At 35.3% G+C, this 22,778-nt stretch overlaps 1 protein-coding gene across 3 annotated transcripts in view; it reads left to right on the plus strand.

Moving 5' to 3' along the window:
• The window catches only part of TUSC3 (tumor suppressor candidate 3), a 251,700-nt gene that overhangs the window by 86,095 nt on the left and 142,827 nt on the right, over nt 1–22,778 (plus strand). For all 3 annotated transcript variants that reach the window (XM_047715981.1, XM_047716000.1, XM_047715990.1), the window contains exon 2: nt 14,143–14,312. In XM_047715981.1, the coding sequence (XP_047571937.1) occupies nt 14,143–14,312 (170 nt within the window). The remainder of the gene's footprint in view (nt 1–14,142; nt 14,313–22,778) is intronic.

Raw genomic sequence — 22,778 nt, forward strand, 5'->3', positions numbered from 1 at the left:
TTATTTACAATAGCCAAATTATGGAAGCAACCCAAGTGTCCATTGATTGATTAATGGATAAAGAAGTGGTATATACACGCAGTGGAATATCATTCAGCCATAAAATGAATGAAGTCTTGCCACTTGCTACAACATAGATGTATTTAGAGAGTAAGCCTGTCAGGGAAAGACAAATACCATATGACTTCACTCATATGTGGACTTTAAGAAACAAAACAAATGAGCAAAGGAAAAAAGAGACAAACCAAGAAACAGATTCTTAACTATGGAGAACAAACTGATGGTTACCAGCGGGGAGGTGGTAGGCAGGATGAGTGAAAGAGGTGACTGAGATTAAAGAGTACACTTGTCATGCTGAGCACTGTGTAATGTATAGAATTATTGAATCACTATGTTGTACACCTGAAACTAATATAACACTGTTAATGATACTGGAATTAAAATAAAAGACTTTAAAAGTTCATGTCTATATAAAAAAAAGTTACACTAAATATAGAAGCCAAAGTTTATACCTATTATATTTCTTACATATTGGAATTATATAATAAAAATAATTAAGACACCTGGGATAAGGGGCTGCAAGAATTTCCTTCCTTTAAAAAGGGATCAGCTCACTATTAAAATTTAAGAAACTTCGCTCTGTAAACTCAGTGACATCAGGGACTTTATCAGATTTACTCTTACATTCTCAGGTCCTAATTCTGTGCCTGGCACATAGGCGATACTCTGTAAATATTTTTTGAATTAGAGAATGCCTCACACATATAAATGAGTGACCTTATGGAGCTATGCTTCAGTTTTCCAGGGTGTGCTTCACCTGTCATCCTTAGGAGTTCCCAGCAAAGTCTGTCAAAATCTCTCTTTTTTTAAAATATCAAAATCTCTTGATCTAAGAGTTTTGCCTGATTCTTTTTTTTTCTTCACACCTTCATGACCCTGATCATAATACTTCCCAAAATTACAAAAACTCTGCAGGTCCAGTTATATGTGGATTTTTTACGAGACAGTCCTGTAAATATACTTTCTCCTTTTTATGATTTTCTTAATATTCTTTCTCTAGCTACTTGTTTGTAAGAATACAGTGTATAGTGTACAAAACATACAAAATATTTGTTAATAGACTGCTTATGATATCAGTAAGTCTTCTACTCAATGTAGTCTATTAGTAGTTAAGTATTTGGAGAGTTAGAAGTTACCGGTAGATTTTTGGCTGTGTGGGTGGTGAGGGCCACTAAGCCCAGGGTCTTTCAAGGGTCAGCTGTAATTTTAAACTTACAGAAGAGTTGCAGAAGTTGTGTAGTCATCCCATATGCCTTTCACTTATTATCTCCCAGGGTTAACATTATGTACAGTTACAAAAATAAGACATTAACATTGGCTCAGTATTATTAACCTACCCATAGACATTCAAATGTCACTAGTTGTTTCAGTGATGTCACTTACCTGTTCTATATCTGTTCCAGAGTTCCACATCTTATCCTTATTTGTCATGTCTCTTTAGTCTTTTTCAGTCTGACAATTCTGTCTTTCCTTATCTTTCATGAACTTGACATCTTTTAAGAATACTAGTCAGTTATTTTGTAGAATGTTGCTAATGTTATGATGTTTTTTTCATGGTTAGATTGAGGTTATGTGTTTTTGGCAAGAATACCACAGAAGTGTGAGTAGACTGTATCAAGGAATACATGACGTTGATGTGTCTTATTACTGATTCTGTTAACACTGATTAGTTGGATGAGGTGTCTGCTAGGTTTCTCTACTATCAGAGTATTGTTTTTCTATAGATAATTAATAAACATCTTTGGGAAGGTACTTTGAGAATATGAAAATATTATGTTTCTCCTCAAAATTTTACCTACTAAGCTTAGAACCCATTAGTGTATATTGCTCATCGTGGTATTCTATTATTCCTGCTGCCTCTCCATTTATTATTTGGAATTCTTCTCTAAGGAAGGGCAATCCCTTTCTCCCATTTGTTGATTCATTCAGTTATTTGTATATGCAAGTATGGACTCATGGACTTTTTGTATTACGTGGTTTAGAACTCAAGACTATTGTCATTTTTGTTGTTGCTTACATTATTCAGCTTTAGTTATTGGGAGCTTTTTCCAATTGGTGCCTGTGCCCTTTGACATGCCTTTCTTGAGAACCTCTTTACTTTCTGGCCTCATGTTGTTTTTCTCTGTCTCAGCCTTTTAATCAACTGCTACTCCAAGAAACCCTGGTTCTTCTTAATGGAGAATGATATTTTAGAAACAAAGATCTTGGTGCCATGTGTGCTTGTGGCTATTGGGATGTTGTTGGTCTCCAAACTTCTTACTGGACAAAGCTGGAAGTATATATATATACACTAATCCATGCATTCATACTGGTCCATATATATAAATATAAATATATATATATACATATATATATATAAAAATCTGTATTTTTTATGTATGTATGTGTGTACATATGTGTTTATGTGTGTGCATATACATCCAGTCAAATACTCTTTTCCAAAGTTATGTGTATATTATTGGTTTATAATACAGTTAGCTTTATTTTTTAAGGTTTATATTACAATCTCCTTCCCCAATCCTGGTTGATTTTTAAAAAAATAATTACTTAAAATTCATTTTTATATCATATATTTCTTTGGGTGTTGACAAATGCATAGTTGTGGTTCTGTCACCACAGTCATCAGAGAGAATACTTCAGTCACCCCCTCATGCTTAACATTTTGGTAAAAAATATTAAAAGTGGTCTGGTACTTAACGTGCATGGGAAAATTTTACCAGTGGCTTTTATTGGTGTTTTGTTTGAATAATTATATTAGGAGAGAAACTTGTTTGATTAATCAAGCAGTTAGGATATTAGAATAGGAGGGAGGCTTCTTTTTTTTTTTTTTTAATTTATTTGACAGAGAGAGATTACAAGTAGACGGAGAGGCAGGCAGAGAGAGAGAGAGAGGGAAGCAGGCTCCCTGCTGAGCAGAGAGCCCGATGTGGGACTCGATCCCAGGACCCTGAGATCATGACCTGAGCTGAAGGCAGCGGCTTAACCCACTGAGCCACCCAGGCGCCCCAGGAGGGAGGCTTCTTAATGGCACCAGGATTTGTTATTCATTGTGGCTCCAGAGCATAAGTTTCTTTTTTCAGATTTTAAAGAATTATGTTTTCATATAATAAATTGAGACTTTTTAAAGAAAAATAATTCACAAGATATAATCAAGTAGATAATTTTAAAACATTACTTTTCTTATTGTCTCTATGTTCACCCTGTAAGCAAAAAGAAGATAATTTAGAAGTGATAAAATCTTATCCTAGTGCTATTTTAATTTGTTAGTATAGAAAGGGTCTTATTACATATCTCTAAATCTCTTCTATATAATAAATCACATTTGTGAGTAGATAAAACATAACGGACATGAGATAACTAGTAAAAAACATAGAACTGGTATGTAGAATTTGGCAAATTGTTCAATTTTGCCAGAAAATAATAGTGCAAATTAAAGCAATGAAAAACCATTTTACTTATTGAGTTAGTAGTGAGAGAGGATATGATTGAGAATGTATACCCTAATCTGGTGAAGGTGTAGTGAAACTCACTCAAATACATGAGTACATTGTAGGTAGGATTAGCGTATCACATCCATACCATGCTTTTAAGCACAGTAAGAACAAAAATACGGATATAGTTGTCCCTTGAACAGCACAGAAATTAAGGGTCCCAACCTCCACACAGTTGAAAATCCAAGCACAATTTTTCAGTCCCCAAAACTTAAGTACTGTACAGAATACAAACAGCATACAAAGTATGTGTTAACTGACTAATGTCATACGTAAGGCTTCCAGTCAATTAACTGGTCAATTAACAGTCAACTAACACTTATTTTGTACGTTGTTTGTATTCCATACTGTATTCTCACAATAATACATAACTTTTTAATTAATTTTTTCAGTATTTCTAAGCTACTCATTTTGCAAGTTTGCCAGATTGTCTCACATCCCCCCTAATTTCCCATACATTTATTGAAAAAATTGTATTTATAGGTGGACCCATGCAGTTTAAAACCTGTACTGTTCAAGGGTTAACTGTAGTCTCTCAGGCTGATGTACATTGATGGGACTGATGGGTATTTTCTTTTTAAAAAAAATATTTTCCAGATTATTTGCAGTGGGAAAACTACATGTAATTGGGATTTTACCTTTTTCAAGGCATGATTGTGTGGAAGTTATATTTTGACATTGATGTTGAGTGTGACTCTGTACCTAAAACTTGTAGTGCAATGGTTGTCAAGTTGTAGAGTCTCAAAGTCAGTGCTGGATCTGGCATGAATGGAAGCGTTTAAAAAAAATTTTTTTTTTAACTGTGTGATCCTGATAGAAGATACTTTAGAATATATGGATTAGTATTTCTTAGCTAATTGTGGTGTTGTGGCAGAATCCAATTGTGAGACTATTAGATCAGCCATCCATATCCACCATTCAGAGCATAGTTTATTGTTGACAAGTTGAAATTTATTTCCATACTCTGAGGCATATGTAGCAGAACTAGGTTTTTAACTCCTAAAAAGTCAGTGAACAACTCGTATTAAGTGTTTGGGTTGGTCTTTTATTTATTTATTTTTTCAGATTATGTTTTCAAATTACGTGAATAGAGAATGTACTGATTGATGGTTTTGGGTGACAAATCCCCATGGATCTGTCATGTTTGTGCATGTCTCATCACGGGCATTATCTGGACTTTTTTTTTTTTTTTTTTTTTTTAAGGATATTGTTGTATGAACAGCCTTGAAAGATAGCGAATCGAGACTTTAATTTAGATTTCTTCCTAAGTGTCAGGACAGATTTATATCCTTTTGAGGATAATAAAGATACTGTTTTCCTTCTTGAACAGAAGGTGGGCAGGTTTGCTAGCAGTACCTTTAAAAGTTTGGATTTTTGTAACCTTTGAGTTCTTTAGCTGTGACCTAAATTACTGCTTGAGGACCATCCATCTGAGTTATTCCACACCAGCCCCTTGGGACTTGGGTGATATCAGAGTTCATGGTGCCTGTTGTACCATGAGAATGGATTAGGAAAATGTGATGTATGTGTGTATCATATGGAATCATTTATATGTTGAGTTTAAAAAACCATTCTACATAATAGAAACAAATAGTAGAAGAGTGGTTGCCAGGGGTTGGGGCACATACAAGGTGGTGATGGGAGTGGGGCAAGGAAAGGTTGGTAAGAGGGTACAGACTTTTAGATGTAAGATAAATAAGGTCTGAGGATCTAATGTATAATATGGTGAATGTGGTTAATGACACTGTACTGTATAGTTGAAATTTGCTAAGAGAGTAGAACTTAAATGTTCACACACACACACACACACACAGGAAAGAAAAAAGATATTCTGTGTGAGGTGATGGATGTGATAATTAACTAGATGGAGGGAATCCTTTCCCAATGTATATGCATATCCAATCATCATGTTATATAATTTAAATACCTTACTTTTGGGTCAATTATACTTGATTAATTATACTTGATTAATCATACTTTGTTAAAATTATACAGTAATGTAACTAAAGCTAGAAAAAAATAAACCTTGTCAGAGAAAAGAAGTCTTATTTCTGACTCAGGATTCTTGTTTTTGCCAGCATCCACAAAATTGGTTTGCTTCCTTGGTAACTCAGAAAATAGAAGTAGAGCAAAATCCTCTGCCTTTCATAGTTATTTAATACCTTGAAAGATACATATTGATGTAATGATGTGATTTTTTAAAAAACAAGAACAAATAGAGTAAGGTTACTTTAGAAATACAGAGTTTTAAAAGGAAAGTCTATGTTTTTATTTAATGAGGAAAGTACTAAAATACCCTAGGAACTTCCATATAAGTAGCTGTTTTTCAGAGCAATTTCCTTCTACCCTTTTTACTGTGTTATTATCTTGTTCCATTTCCAGTCTGGATGTTCTGTCTCTACATAGAGGGTCACAGTCCTTACTATAAATAAAATATTTATATAGTATATATTTTATTATTTTAAAATTATTTCAGAAGATTTTATAGATACTGAATCAACTCATTGAGTGTTAGTGTAAACAACTGAGGATTTTATTTATATTTATTTTATTTATTTATTTTATTATTTCTTGTTATATTAGTTGCCATACAGTGCATCATTAGTTTTTAATGTAGTGTTCCATGATTCATTGTTTGCATATAACACCCATTGCTCCATGCTATATGTGTCTTCCTTAATACCCATCACCAGGCTCACCTATCACCCCCCCAACCCAAAAACTCTCAGTTTGTTTCCTGGAGTCCATAGTCTCTCATGGCCATCTCCCCCTCCGATTCCCCATCTTCATTTTTCCCTTCTTTCTTCTAATATCTTCCATGCTATTCCTTATGTTCCACAAATAAGTGATACCATATGGATAATTGACTTTCTCTGCTTGACTTATTTCATTCAGCATAATCTCCTTCAGTTGTATCCATGTTGATGCAAAAGTTGGGTATTCATCCCTTCTGATGGCTGAGTAAAATCCCATTGTGTACGTGGACCACATCTTTATCCATTTGTCTGTTGAAGGGCATCTCCACTCTTGCCACAGTTTGGCTATTGTGGACATTGCTGCTATAAACATTGGAGTGCATGTGGCCCTTCCTTTCACTACATCTGTATCTTTGGGGTAAATACCCAGTAGTGTAATTGCTGGCGCATAGGGTAGCTCTACTTTTAACTCTTTGAGGAAGCTCCACACTGTTTTCCAAAGTGGCTGCACCAACTTACATTCCAGCAGTGTTAAGAGGGCTTCCCCTTTTCCACAACCTCTCCAACATTTGTTGTTTCTTGCCTTGTCAGTTTTTGCCATTCTAACTAGTGTAAGGTGGTATTTCAGTGTGGTTTTGATTTGAATTTCCCTGATGACTAATGATGATGAATATTTTTTCATGTGTCTGTTAGCATTCATGTCTTTCTTGGAGAAGTGTCTGTTCTTGTCTTCTGCCCATTTTTTGACTTGATTATTTTGGTTTTTTGGGGTATTGAGTTTGAGTAGTTCTTTATAGATCTTGGATACCAACCCTTTATCTGTAGTGTCATTTGCAGATGTCTTCTCCCATTCCCTGGGTTGTGTCTTTGTTTTGTTGACTGTTTTCTTTACTGTGCAGAAGATTTTTTATCTTGATGAAGTCCCAAAAGTTTATTTTCGCTTGTTTCCTTTGCTGTTGGAGACGTGTGTGAAAGAAATTGCTGTGGCAGATGTCAGAGAGGTTACTGCCTATATTCTCCTCCAGGACTTTGGATTCCTATCTCACATTGAGGTCTTTCATCCATTTAGAGTTTATTTTTGTGTATCATGTAAGCAAATGGTTGAGTTTCATTCTTCTGTATATAGCTGTCCAATTTTCCCAACACCATTTGTTGAAGAGGCTATCTTTTTTCCATTGGATATTTTTTCCAGCTTTGTCAAAGATTGGTTGACCATATTTCGAGTCTATATCTGGGCTCTTTATTCTGTTCCATTGATCTATGTGTCTGTTTTGGTGCCAATACCATACTGTCTTGGTGATCACAGCTTTGTAATAGAGCTTGAAATCAGGCAAGTGATGCCCCAGCTTGCTTGCTTTCTCTTTTTCAACATTTTCCTTGGTGATTCAGGGTCTTTTCTGGTTCCATACAAATTTTAGGGTTGTTTGTTCCGTCACTTTGAAAGATGCCATTGGTATTTTGATCAGGACGGTGTTGAAAGAATAGTTTTCTCTGGGTGGTGTAGACATTTTAACAATGTTTATTCTTCTGATCCATGATCATGGAATGTTTTTCTATCTTTTTCTGTCTTCTTCAACTTCTTCCATAAGTGTTCTGTAGTTTCTAGAGTATAGATCCTTCACCTCTTTGATTAGGTTTATTCTAAGGTATCTTAACAGTTTTTAGTGCTATTGTAAATGGAATCAGTTCCCTAATTTCTCTCTCTACAGTTACATGTTAGTGTATAGGAAAGCAACTGATTTCTGTGCATTGATTTTGTATCCTGCCACATTACTGAATTGCTGTATGAATTCTAATAATTTGGCAATGGAGTCTTTTGGGTTTTCTGAATAAAGTATTATCTCATCTGTGAAGAGAGAGAGTTTGACTTCTTTGCCAACTTGAATACATTTTATTTCTTTTTATTATCTGATTGATGTTGCTAGGATTTCAAGTAGTATGTTGAACAATAGTAGCAAGAGTGTGCATCCTTGTTGTGTTCCTGATCTTGGGGAAAGGCTGTCAGCTTTTCCCCATTGAGAATGATATTCGTTGTGGGCTTTTCATACATGATTTTTATGAAATTGAGGAATATTCCCTATATCCCTACACTCTGAAGAGTTTTAATCAGGAAAGGATGCTGTATTTTGTCAAATGCTTTTCTGCGTCAATTGAGAGGACCATATGGTTCTTCTCTCTCCTCTTATTAATGTATTCTATCACATTGATTGATTTGTGATGTTGAACCACCTTTGTATCCCAAGGATAAATTCCAGCTGGTCATGGTGGATAATCTTTTTAATGTACTGCTGGATCCTCTTAGCTAGGATCTTGTTGAGGATTTTGGCATCCATATTCTTCAGGGATATTGGTCTGAAATTCTCCTTTTTGCTGGGTTCTTTGCCTGGTTTTGGGGATAAAGGTAATGCTGGCATCATAGAATAAGTCTGGAAGTTTTCCTTCTGTTTCTAGTTTTTGAAACAGCTTCAGGAGAATAGGTATTATTTCTTTGAATGTTTGGTAGAATCCATCAGGTCCTGCACCTTTGTTTTTTGGGAGGTTTTTGATCATGGCTTCAGTCTCGTTACTGGTATATTCAGGTTGTCAGTTTCTTCCGGTTTCACTCTTGGTAGTTTATAGGTTTCCAGGAAGGCATCCATTTCTTCCAGGTTACTTAATTTATTGGCATATAGTAGTTGATGATAATTTCTGATAATTGTTTCTATTTCCTTGGAGTTAGTCATGATCTCTCCCCTTTGATTCATAATTTTATTAATTTGGGGTTTTTTTCTTTTGGATAAGTCTGGCTGGTGGTTTATTGATCTTACTAATTCTTTCAAAGAACCCGCTTCTAATTTCATTGATCTGCTTTACTATATTTCTGGTTTCTCATTCATTGATCTCTTCTCCAATCTTGATTATTTCTCTTTTGGAGTGTGGCTTAGGCTTCATTTTTTTTCCCCTCCAGTTCTTTAAGGTATAAAGTTAGTTGGTGAATTAGGGATTTTTCTGTTTTTTGAGTGAAGCTTGGATGGTTACTTTTTCCCCCTTAGGATTACCTTCGCAATATCCCATAGGTTTTGGACTGATGTGTTTTCGTTTTCATTGGTTTCTATGAATTGTATCAGTTCTTTTTTGATTTCCTGGTTGACCCAAACATTCTTAAGCAGGATGGTCTTTAGCTTCCAAGTGTTTGAATTTATTCCAAATTTTTTTCTTGTGATTGAGTTCTAGTTTGAAAGCACTGTGGTCTGAGAATATGTGGGGAATAATCTCAGTCTTGTATCAGTTGAGACCTGATTCGTGACCAGTATGTGGTCTATTCTGGAGAACATTCCATGTGCACTCGAGAAGAATGAGTATTCTTTTGTTTTAGGGTGGAATGTTCTGTATATATCTATGAGGTTCATCTGGTCCTGTATGTTAATCTAAACTCTTGTTTCTTTGTTGGTTTTCTGCTTAGATGATGTGTCTACTGCTGAGGGTGGAGTGTTGAGGTCTCCTACTATTAATGTATTATTATCAATATGTCTCTTTTTTTAACAGTTGGCTTCTTTAGTTGGCTGCTCCCATGTTGGGGGCATAGATATTTCATAAATAGATATTTAAATTACAATTAGATCTCTTGTTGGATAGACCCTTTTAGCATGATATAGTACCCTTCTGTATTTCTAACTATAGGCTAGCTTAAAATCTAATTTGTCTGATTACAAGAATTGCTACCCTAGCTTTCTTTTGCGGTCGTTGGCATAAATAATAGTGCTTCATCCCTTCACTTTCAGTCTGGATGTATCTTTAGGTGCAAAATGAGTCTCTTATAGGCAGCATATGGGTGGGTCCTGTCTTTTCATCCAATCTGCAACTCTGTGCCATTTCATGGGAGCATGTAAGCCATTTACATTGACATGATTATTGAAAGATATAATTTTACTGTTATATTGCCTGTGAAGCCCTTGTTTCTATAGATCTCTGTAAATTTCTGTTCTGTATCCCTCTTGGGGTCTTTCTCCTTTGATAGAACCCCCCCTTAATATTTCTTGCAGGGCTGGCTTAGTGGTCACATAGTCTTTCAGTTTCTGCCAGCCCTAGAAGCTCCTTGTCTCTCTATCTGTTCTGAATAACAGCCTTGCTGGGTAAAGAATTGTTGGCTGCATATTATTCTCATTTAGTACCCTAAATATGTCTTGTCAGCCCTTTCTGGCTTGCCAGGTCTCTGTGGACTAGGTCTGACATTATTCTGATGTTCCTCCCTCTGTATGTAAGGAATCTCTTCCCCTTAACTATCCTTAACATGGTTTCCTTAGTTCTAAGATTTGTGAGTTTTATTGTTGCATGCTGGGGCATTGGTTTGTTCTCTTGCTACTGTTTGCTTAAATATATCTTCTAGTCCTTTTTTTCTCTCCATCCCCTCAGGGATCTCAATAATTCTGACAGTGGAACATTTCATGGCATCACTTATTTCTCCCATTCTGTTTTCATCGATTTTAAGGTGTTTGTTCCAGGCCTCCTCCTGTTCCTTCTTTTCTATCAGTTTGTCCTCTAGATCACTAATTCGTTTTTCTGCCTCGGTTATCTTACCTGTCAGAGTATCTAGTTTAGATTGCATTCATTCATAGCATTTTTAAGTTCTGCCTGCTTAGCTCTCATTTCTGCCCTTAGAGAATCTATGTTGCCATTAATGGTTTTCTCCAGCCTGGCTATTGTCTTTATAACTGTTACCCTGAAGTCTGTTTTTGACATCTTGCTTATATCCATATCCATTAGGTCTGCGGGAGAGACCATTGTCTCTGGTTCTTTTCTTTGTTGGGAGCTCCTCACCCACCCTAGTCATTTGTTGAGGGGTGTTTCAGGGAATATACAGAGTTGAAAATAGCAACCACAATCCAGGCAAGGTGTTCCTTGGGAAAATTCAGAGTGATCGGAAGCCACCACCAAGAAAACCCAGCCAAAATGAAACCCAAGAATCAAAATTTACAATGTTAAAAAAAAAAAAGAAAAGAAAAAGAAGAAAAAAAGAAAAAAGAGGGAGTGAGCGGACGGGTGGCCATAATCTCTTAATGTCAGTGAGGTAGGGTATTTCAGTTCTTCCGAGGCATGTTTTGTTCTCTTTGTGAGAACACTTCTTCCCAGAGTTACAGGGAAATTAAAACTGGTATGTGTATATGTGTGTGTGTGTGTGTGTGTGTGTGTGTGTGTGTATAAAGGTAGTGTTGAATAGGGAAAAAAGGACTATATTGAAGCTTATATCTATATCTGTATATCTATATACATATATATCTATACCTGTGTGTGTATCTGTATCTATATCTATATGAAAATGAGAAAAATTAGTGTGAAACAGTAGAAGTTAAAAAGTTACTATGGAATATGTTGTATTAACATCTAGTTGAAATGCTAAGTAGGTAAAAAGAGAAAAACAGAAGAACCATGATAAAACATAAAAAATGTTGTATCTAAGACATACATAGGCCATGAGGCAACATCAAGAGATCAGGATACTATTTTACTCTGGTGTTGGGGTTTTACAGTTTTATGGGGATCCTTGGGTTGTTGTCCTCTTGTTCTTCCAGCTTATCTTCTAGGGGAGGGGCCTGCTGCATTGTTTTTCAGGCACTCCTGTTTTAGTGGAGTTGCCCTGCCCTCACCAAGAGGCTGGGCTCCATGGAAACAGGTTTTTTGGCTTTTGTTTTCTGGTGGCTTTTGTTTTCTGACCTCTTTTTGCACCTTTCCAGAGGGTCAGGGCAAAGGAAAATGTCCACGCCCAGACCTTTGTCCCAGAGTAGAGAAGCCACAGTTTGCTCCTTTCTAAATCTTCCAGAACACAGTCTCCCCCTCTGTAAGCAACACTGCAACCCACAGCCTCCCACAGGCAGTGCATCTCCCCAGCGGTCCTCTCAGCAGTCGACCCAGGACCTGCTTGTCTCTGCCCCTTTTGTCTCCACAACTGCATGTGATCCCAGTTTGGGCAGGTGTGGGCTGCAGTTTAGGCAGGGGCTGTGGTAGCGGCAACGATGGCCAGTCCCCCAGGTTCACAGGCACAGGTCCACACAAGCAGCCACCCTAGTACCGTCGGTTTGTCCCTTAAGTTCCTGGATTCTGTTCTAGTGCTGTTCTCTGGTGCTTCCCATTCCACCACCATTCTTTTGCAGGCTATCACTGGTCCCCAGGTTCAGGACGTTTTTGCACTGGGTGTATTATTTTACTTTCCAGTAGGTAGCTTCTTGTGGCCTCCTCCCCCATTCTGTTTATGCTCCAATATCTGTCCACACAATCCTAACTCTGTCCTTTGTAGGTCTAGATTGAAGATCCTCTGTCCCCGTAGAGATCCATATCTATAATCTTACATCTCAGGCTGATTTTATGTGTGTTCAGACTAGCTTGGTAGATATCCAACTAAATTCAGGGGTCCAGTTGAAATAGAGTCCCCCAGTCTTCCACCATCTTGCCCCAAAACAAAGAATTGAAGATTTTAAAATAATAAGACAAACACTAGTAAATTATGCTTGACATGGAAAAGACTTTATTTCTCAGAATTCAAACTAAGAAAAGTTAGTAAAAGTCCTGCTTAGTTTTTAGCAGTTTTGTGTGTATTGATGAAGCAGAGCAGTATCAAGTTTTAATTTTCAGTCTAACAAGGGTATTATTTTATTTTGTATGGAAATATATTCATATTATATTTGCTGTCAGAATTAAAGGCCCAAAGTCAAATATAATCAGATCCAAATAATTTGTTTTGAGATTGGATGAATTTCAACTAATACCTTTTTGTTAAGGTAAAATTGTTTTTAAGTAACAATTATCCCAGTAATTAGCTGTAATACTTCTTTTTCATACTGTCAGTCTGCCATTGTGCACTTACCTGTATGTTCTTTCCAACTACTACCTAAGCATGCCGCTCTGACCAAGTTATTGTCCCTCTTTCCCATCTCTCTTCCATATCTCTTCCATTTCTTTTGGTTTATCTTTTTTCTTCCTCAGATAGGTGCAGAGCAATTCACCAAGTCTTTTACCTTATCCCAGGGTAAGAGGCCTACCTCTCCTTCTCTCTCCTCCTCCTCCTTTTTTTTTTAAGCTTTATTGGATTATAATTGATAGACAGTACATTGAACACATTTGATACATGTATCAATGAGTTTCACATATGTACACATCTGTGATTCTGTTAACATAAAGTACCAAACACATACAGCACCTTCAAAAATTTCCTTGTTTTCTTTGCATGTGTGTATAGGTTGTGGTACAAATACTTAACATGAGATCTGTCCTATTTAACTTATTTTAAAGGTCACAATACTCTACTGTTAACTATAGATACTGTGTTGTACAGCAGATCTCTATACCTTACTCATTATCCATCACTGGAACTTTATTTCCATTGAGCAACAATTATCCATTTTCCCCTCCCCAATCCCTGAAAATAACCATTCTTTAGTACTATGAGTTTGACTATTTTTGATACCTCAAGCAAGTGGAATCATGCCATGTTTGTCCTTACGTGACTGGCTTATTTCACTCAGCATAATATTCTCAACGTTTATCCGTGTGTCACAAGTAGGATTTCCTTCTTTTTTTTAAGCAGTGGGCATCCTTTCTCAGAGCCTTACTCTGTTTTTTATGTAATGGCTAGAGGTTTTTTTTGCTGTATTTAGTGGGAGGATTAGGGAAAAGCATATCTATTTCATCTTTCTGGATAGTCTGTTTATCTTTTGTTATCTGTTTTATAAGTCTTTCGACTTATAAATGAAATGAAATATCTTATGCATATACATCAATTAATAATGAATACATTCACCAAAAGAACTTGTAGCAGAAATTAATTTTGGCTAAGACGTAATCTCATGCAATTCAGTTTATATGAAATACAAAGTGAAGAATGTTAACTCTGTGTAAATTTAAATTCCTATTTTTAATTGCAGAATCTTTTAGCTGAAAAAGTAGAACAACTGATGGAATGGAGTTCCAGGCGCTCAATCTTCCGAATGAATGGTGATAAATTCCGAAAATTTATAAAGGCACCACCTCGAAACTATTCTATGATTGTTATGTTCACTGCTCTTCAGCCTCAGCGGCAATGTTCTGTGTGCAGGTAATTTACATATTTTAAAATAATTTTAAATTATTATCCTCTGCTTGTGTATTTATTACATATATGTAAATCTGTATAATGGAATTCAGCAGCTATTCAAGGTTATAGTCAGCTATACATGTGCATTTGAAAGTAAGCTCAAAATCAGGGGCACCTGGGTGGCTCAGTTGGTTAAACGTCTGATTCGGTTTCGGTTCAGGTTGTGATCTCGTGGGTCCTAAGGTTGAGTCCTGGGTCAGGCTCTGTGCTCAGTGCAGAGTCCGCTTGAAATTTTCTCTCTCTGTCTGCTCCTCACCCCACTCATGAGTGTGCTCTCTCTCTCAAATATATAAATCTGTAAAAAGTATAAGCAAGCTCAAAATCAGTGTATTTTAGAAAATAATTTTGTTAGTCTAATATTCTTTTATTGCATAAAATACTGATATAATCATGAAACAAATTTGCTTCTTTATATCCTGTATGAAGGTAAATATATGATAGAATTTGGTTCTAATATTGCCGTGTAGGTCACCTAATTATGTTTTACAGTTAATGAAGTTACCTCCTTAAACATATTCTTTTTTAATAGTTTAATAGAGAGGACACACTTTTACCTACAAAAGTCCACTTACTTTTCATTACCTCCAGTGATTAGAAATTTCTCCCTACATTACAGAAGTAAATCATTTGAAATGAATATTTTTTAGTGGTAATGTACCAAAGAAAATTTTGGGTAAGTACAAATACATATGCAACAATGCTTTAACAAATTTCTGATTTTGAAATTATTATAGGTTCACAATTGTAAGAAATGATACAGAGAGATCCAACATACCTTTTATTCAGTGTCCCCCAGTGGTAACATCTTGCAAAACTATAGTATAATATCACAAGCAGGGTATTGGTATTGATTTAGTGAAGATACAAAACCGTTCCGTCACCATAAGAATCCCTCCTCTTGCCCTTTATAGCCACACCCATCCACCCATTCCCATTCCCCTCCCACATCCTAAATTTGCACTCCTTTGTGTTGTTTCAGTAATGTGATGGGAGTGGAATCCTACTGTTGATGATCTTTTGGGTTTTGCTTTTAATAACATAATTCCTTCAAAATCCATCTAAGTTGTTGCATTTGTCAATAGTCATTCTTTTTATTACTTTGTAAAATTTCATGGTATGAATGTACAACAGTTTGTCTAACCATCCATCTGTTACAGAACATCTCAGTTGTTTCTGATTTTTGACTATTACAAATACAACTGTTGTGAACATCCTGGTACAGATTTTTCTGTGAAATTAAGGTTTCATTTCTCCATGATAGCTAAGTTGTTTGGTAGTTGTATGTTTAGCTTTATAAGAAACCGCCAAAATGTTTTCTAGAGTAGCTGTATTATTTTACATTTCCTCTAGCAGTGTGAGTATTCTAGATTTTCCATATCCTCACCGGCATTTGTCATTATTTTATTTTACTCATTTTTGTAGGTATGTAGTGATAACTCATTATGGTTTTATTTTGCATTTTCCTAATGGCAATGGTGTTATTCTTTTCATTTGATTATTTGTTATTTGTATGTCACATCTTTGATGAACTCTCTTTTCATGTCTTTTGCCCATTTCTAGTGGGGTTTTTTCCTGAGTTTTGAGAGTTCTTTATGTATTGTAGATACTAGTCCTTTGTCAGACATGTAGTTTTCAAGTATTTTCTCCTAGTCTATGGCTTATCTTTCCATGTTCATGACTGATCTTTTGCAGATTTTAATTTATGAGTCCAGTTTACCAGTTTCCTGTTTTACAGCTTTACTTTTCTTATCTAGTTGAACTCTGTCTAGCCCTATATCCCAGTTTTTCTCTAATTTTTTTTCTGAAAGTTTCAGTTTTTGTTTTAAATTTTAATCTCATCATTGGAAGTATTTAATCTTTAGTCTTTAATGATGGTACTAGCTGTAAGATTTTTTAAGATTTTTTTTTACCACGTTAATTTTAAGGAAGCTCTCTACTAGTTTGCTAAGAGTTTTGATCCTGAATGGGTGTTGGATTTTATCAAAATTTTTTGGTGCGATTTGATATGATTTTTCATCTTTAGGTGCTTGATACGGTGCTTTATAGTAATTGATCTTGGTATATTGAATGAGCCTTGCATTTTGGAATATATCCTACTTGATTATGGTATATCACTCTTTTTATATATTGCTGGATTCTGTTCACTAATAATAGTCTATTAGAAATTTGTATCTAAGTTCATGCGAGATATATGTACTTTTCATTTTTTATACTGCTTTTTGTCTAGTTTGTTATTAGGCTAATAGTGGCCTCATAAAATGAGTTGGGAAATTTCATTCCTTATTTACTTTCTAGAAGAGATTGTATAAAATTAAATAATTTTAGAAGATTATGTTAATTTTTCTTTAAATATTTGATAGAATTTTTCAGTGAAACCATCTGGGTCTCATGATTTTAAATTACATATTTCATTTCCTCAATGGCTAAGGACAATTCAGGTTGTCTCTTGGCTGAACACTTTTTCTCTTCGAGAATACTTTTTATGTGGTGGTTCCACATAGTGACTCTCCACATTGTATATTCATATGTATACTTTTAGAATTTAAATCATTGTGAATTCTGGTGGAAATTGAAGTTATTAGTAACATGGGTCAATGAAAAATGTTGTTTCTCTCAGACTAGTTTGCAGGAAAGGAATTTTAGTGTCTCAACATTTTCTAGAAGGATCTTATGATGTAATAATAACTCTATGTTGGGAGCATGTCTAAAAGTGGGTAGAGAAGATGGTGAGCAAAAGTATTTTGAGGGGCACTTGGGTGGCTCAGTGAAGTGTCTGCCTTTGGTTCCACCCTGGGATCAAGCCCCACAGCAGGCTTACTGCTCAGCAGGGAGTCTGATTATCCCTCTGCCCACCCCCACCCCCACTCATGCTTTCTCTTTCTTGCTCTCTCTCCATAAATAAAAATAAAATCTTTTTTTTAAAAAAAAGAGTATTTTGAAAACTAGCATTGCAGATGATTTTGGTTTCTCCTTCTGTCTTACACAAGGCCAGTACTCGAGTTGGCATTAAGAGTGTTGTCATAATTGGGCTAGCACATTTGGATAAGACCGTATGCCTTCAAGGATGCCATAAAACCTACTCAGACAAAAACACTACCTTAATTGGCATTTTGATGTAACAGTTACATTTCCACAAAAATATATGTCCTCTTATTATTCAAGTATTTATGTAACTTCATAATTACATAAAGTTGTATGTATTGTGATGACATAAACTACAACATACTATTAAATGGTGTATCCGTTAGGTATTATTTTACCTAATGGATTATGTAGTTAAATGAATTGCTGAACACAGATTCTTAATTTTTTAATGACACATAGGTCAAATAACCTGTTTTTTACAGCCTTTTTTGTAATAAACTTGAAAATTATAGAAAAGTTTTAGATTTATAAGAGAAAAAGGAAGTTATTAGGAAAAGTTAAGATAACTTTAGAGAAGAAAAAATAGATAAAGGTTTAGAAGCAAATAAAAAGTAAAAAAGCAGACATGGTTCCCAAACCCAGAATTCTTACCCCTCACCCCCATTCAAATTCTGACTTAATTGTTTTGGTGTAGGGCCACGGCATTGACATTTAAAAAAAAAATAAGATCTCTAGGTAATTGTAGTGTGCAGCCAGTATAGAGAAGGGGAAGGTAAGAAGCAGGTACATGATTCATAGGTTTCATTTATGTACTTTCATTGAGGAGCAGTGGGAATGGGAAGGTTTAACTAATTGAATGACCATATAGCCTTGAGAATCCTTTTGAAACTATGATCCCCAAATTCTTAGTGAAGAATCTGTAGAATTTAATGATTTTGTTCGCCAGTACACAGCAGTGAAGGAGAAAGAACACTCTCCTTAGAGGTTAACATATTTGGTTTATGGTGTGAAGTAGATGAGGCAAATGATTTGAGAGTGCTAGCAAGAGTATATTTGAAAGATAGAACTCTGGGTTCAAATTTGGTTGTGGTGGTCAGAGGAAGCTAGGGATAGCTAATAAATTAGATGTGATATAATAAAGCTAAATTCTCACAAGAGTGAAAAACAGGTTTTATATAAAAGTAGGGTGGGATTGAAAATTAGGAAGTAGATACAAAAGATTTTTTTTTTAATAAGTAAATTACTGAAGTATAATGTAGATGATTGTTTATTTTGTAGAGACATTTGAGGAACTTTTAGATGTGGTAATGTCTGGATTATAAACATGTATTTGAAATTACTCAGGATGATAATGGAACTGGAGAGGAAAAAAATTAAGTGAGCTGATAGAGGGATATCTTGGACTTTATTAGATGAAGATTATAAATTTATACTACAGCATAATATAAATCTCAAAGGAAGTTCTGTTAAATAATTGTGGTTCAGGAGTACTCTTTGATCTATTATTGAGCCAAGAGAGTACTAAGTGTATTTCATATGATAGGCAGTGTGGATCAAACAGATCCCAAGGTGACAACTATGATGGAATATAGAGAGAAGATTTAAGAAAAATTTTCAAGAAAAATTATTCAAATTTAATTTCTCTATTATAAATTAAGCTTCAAGGGGAGATGCAGATTCATTGAGAAAGGCAACCCATCATCAGTAGCCATCTTTTTTTTTTTAAATGTGAATTAAATTTTCCTGAATCCTTCTGTGATTCACAGACCTGTACCCCTGGGGATAAAAATATATGTATTAAAAAAAAAACAACAACAAACAGTAGGTTGAACATAGCAGTTTTCTCCTTTACCTTTTTCTCTTTTTCTCTTTTTTCCTTTTTTTGTGCAGTAGTATCTTCTGATTCTAAGATAATTTCATGTTTCCATAGGTTCTGTACTTTTCATAACTTGCTTCTCCCTTTCACTGTATCACCAAGCCTCTAAGGACTGTCTACCTCTTCTCTGTTGCCTCTCATTTCCCACAAAGTAGTACCTTCTTAAGACTGCTGTGTTTGTTCCTGTGTACTTGTAAGCTTCTTCTTTTACACTGGCTAGCAGCCACTTTCTTATCTATCAAGTCTTAGACCTAGTCTCAATATTGCCTAATTCAGTCATTGTGATTTTATTTTTTTATTTAATTAATTAATTCTTTCTTTCTTTCTTTGCATTCTGCCTGTGCTAGGATTTCTCTTCCCCTCTTTTCTGTGGTTTCTGTCCTTCCTGTTCTTGCATGGGTATCTGAAGTTGCAGATGTTAATTTCCCATCTTTATATAGATTTACATTCTCTAATTTTCTTTTTTATCCTAGTTATTTTATAGGGATGAATAGTTTGGTTTTCTCTTCTGGTAGACTGCAATTTTTAGAAGCTATTAGTTGGTTTTTATTATCTGACAGGAAGAGTGGACTATAGTCAGAGTTAATCTTAGTAGGAAGATTTGGAGTCTGCGCACAAGTGAGAAAGTTCTCTGAAGGAAAAACTAATATACAAATACGATGATGATGGTGACATGCCAAACGCTAGATCACATACAATTAAGGGCTTTCCATTTTCTATGTGCTAAGTAGGATTTTACTGAATTAAACTAATGATTACTATTACGTATTGGAAAAAAACACATTGAAAAGTTTCTTATTATGTAATTATGGAAGTAAATAGATTATAAAACAGCATTTTATCCCTTTAGAAAGCTTTATGTATGAAGATTATAACTGAAATGATACAATTTTAGTCTTGATAGCTACTCTCAAGCATTCAAAATAAAGTACATTTTATCTTCAAAGCTAGAAATATATGTATCAATTCTATGTTCACAAATGATGACATTCATGTTTTTAAGCATTTGTTCGTGATTTCCATGATTTTTTATGTTAGTCATTAACATATTAAATATAGTTTACTATTGATTGTGTTCCCCGCTTTAGTCCCTAAATAATTCCTCTTAGATGCATAGGAGGCTTGGTCGCATGGGAATAAATTTGTACAGTCCAGTGCTTTGTCAATTAGAACAGCTTCAGATTTGTTCTATGTAGTAGATCATTGTCTTTGTGAGTAAAATCCAAGGAACAACATGACTTGTTCCTTATTTTTTTGCATAGGTGATGAACCTGTGCAAAAACAAGTTAATATAGCAGACCCGAGATTACTGTCCTTAGAAAGGTCTTTCTCAAAAGTTTAGTTCTTCATTGGTGTATGGAACTTTGATTTTTTTTTTTTAAGATTTTATTTATTTATTTGTTAGAGAGAGAGAGAGAGAGAGAGAGAGAGAATGAGCACAGGCAGATAGAGTGGCAGGCAGCGGCAGAGGGAGAAGCAGCCTCCCCGCTGAGCAAGGAGCCCGATGTGGGACTCGATCCCAGGACGCTGGGATCATGACCTGAGCCGAAGGCAGCTGCTTAACCAACTGAGCCACCCAGGCGTCCCTGGAACTTGGATTTTAAGAATGTTCCCACAATTCCATAACTGATAAGAGTCTCACTGTGCCTAAACTCTATACAAACAATCTAGTTTATGTTGAACACCTGCTTTCTCTCTGAGAGTCTGGAATTTTGGTCTGTGTTAGACAGAGGGTATCTACAGGACCAGCCCTCAGTACACATCTTGAACACTAAATCTTTAATATGCTTTTTTGGTAGATAGCACTCTGAATGCATTGTCACAACTCACTGTTGAAGGAATTAAGTGAATCTTAATGTGATTCCAGGGGGATTCACTCTTAAGAGCTTGCATCTAGTTTCCTTCAAAATTTGTTGCAGGTGCCTTTTCCCTTTGCTGATTTTTCTTTGTATTCTTCCACTGAAACAAATCTTAACCTTTCAGTGTAATGAATATGACTATAGACTACTCGCCATGAGTCTTTTTCTGTGTGCATTTGAATCTGGGTTGGTATCGAGGGCCCCCAACATGTAATCTTTTAATAATTATGAAGTATTTCTTAACACTATTAATAACAAAGTTATGTACTTAATATTGTTTAATTTTTTCATTTAAATTCTTGTTTTTCAGATCTGCAGAATAGTGTTGTTTTGTTTTTCCCTTAAGAATCTTAAATAGAACTGGCAGTCAAAAGAATCTTTACAAAGTTAAGGCTTTTTGTCATGGAATTGGATACTACTGTGATGATACAATATTATCTTGATCATGACAATTTATATTTTGAACCAGTATTTATTGAACAGTTTACTATCTGTGCTGTATGCTAAAGAGGTAATGTGAACAAACTCACCAGGTTGCCCCTCTCATTGATAGCAGAATTTAGTTGAAATGTTGAACAATGTCACATTATACAATTAACCTTATAATTACCTATTGCACAAATAGTAAGCACAGAGATCTGTGAGAAGACCCTGGTCTTATCTGTTAAAGTTGATGTTAAAATAAAAAGGCTTATTGGGGAAGCTGGGTGGCTCAGTCAGCTAAGTGTTTGCCTTCAGCTCTTGTCATGATCCCAAGGTCCTGGGATCAAGTACCATGTGGTCGGGCACCCTGCTTTGTAGGGAGTCTGCTTCTCCCACTCCCATGGCCTCTCCCCCTGGCTTATGCTCTCTCTCTCTCTTGCTTTCTCTCTTTCTCAAATAAATAAATAAAATATTTTAAAAAAAAGACTTAACTTTGTAAAGTAATAACTGAGGTAATAAGATCTGCAGGATTAGTAGGAATTCACAAAGCATGTATATCTGCTCCCATGCCCTGGACATGTCTGTATGATGTATGTGCCAAGTGTGCCTTGAAGAGAAGGAGGGAATGAAGAGCACCTAAGGAAAAAAAAAAAAAAAAACATTCAACTTCAAGTGTAAGCCTAGTTCATTGAGGGAAATAAAAGAGAACTTCAGGCCTGGTATGGGGTAAGAGGGGAAATAGCTAAAGATGAGATCTGAAAATGCAGTCAGTGGATTTCAGGTTAGATGCTGAACACATTGAGATTTGCATAACCCTTTGCCATTTCTTAAGATGTTCTAATAGCTCATGCTTTTAATTTCATGACAATCAGGAATTATTGTCATGGTATAAAGGGAAAAATAAACAAAGTACATGTGACTTTTCCAAGTTTGTATATTATGAAGTGCAATGCCAGTACACAAGTCCAGATTTTTTATACATACATACATACTACTTGGCTAAAAGGATAATAAAGAGAGTAGTATTACATTATTTGGAAGTCATATTAAGAGTGGGTGAGCCTGGTGGCATGGAGCACTGGGTGTGGTGAATAAACAATGAATGCTGGAACACTGAAAAGAAATAAAATAAAATGAAAAAAAAAAAGGAAAAAAAAATAACCAAAGATAAAAAAGCATCAGAACCAGATATGGCAGGGATGTTGGAATTACCAGAGCAGAAATTTAAAACAACTGAGTAATATGCTAAGAACTGTAACGGATAAGGTAGCTTGTAAGAATAGATGGGCAATGTAAGCAAAGAGATGGAAACCCTAAGAGAATAAAAAAGAAATGCTAGAAATAAAAGACACCATAACAGAAATGAAGACTGCCTTTGATGGACTTAGTAGTAGACTTAACATG

This window comes from Lutra lutra, chromosome 2 (genome assembly GCF_902655055.1).
Source record: "Lutra lutra chromosome 2, mLutLut1.2, whole genome shotgun sequence".
NCBI lineage: Eukaryota > Metazoa > Chordata > Mammalia > Carnivora > Mustelidae > Lutra > Lutra lutra.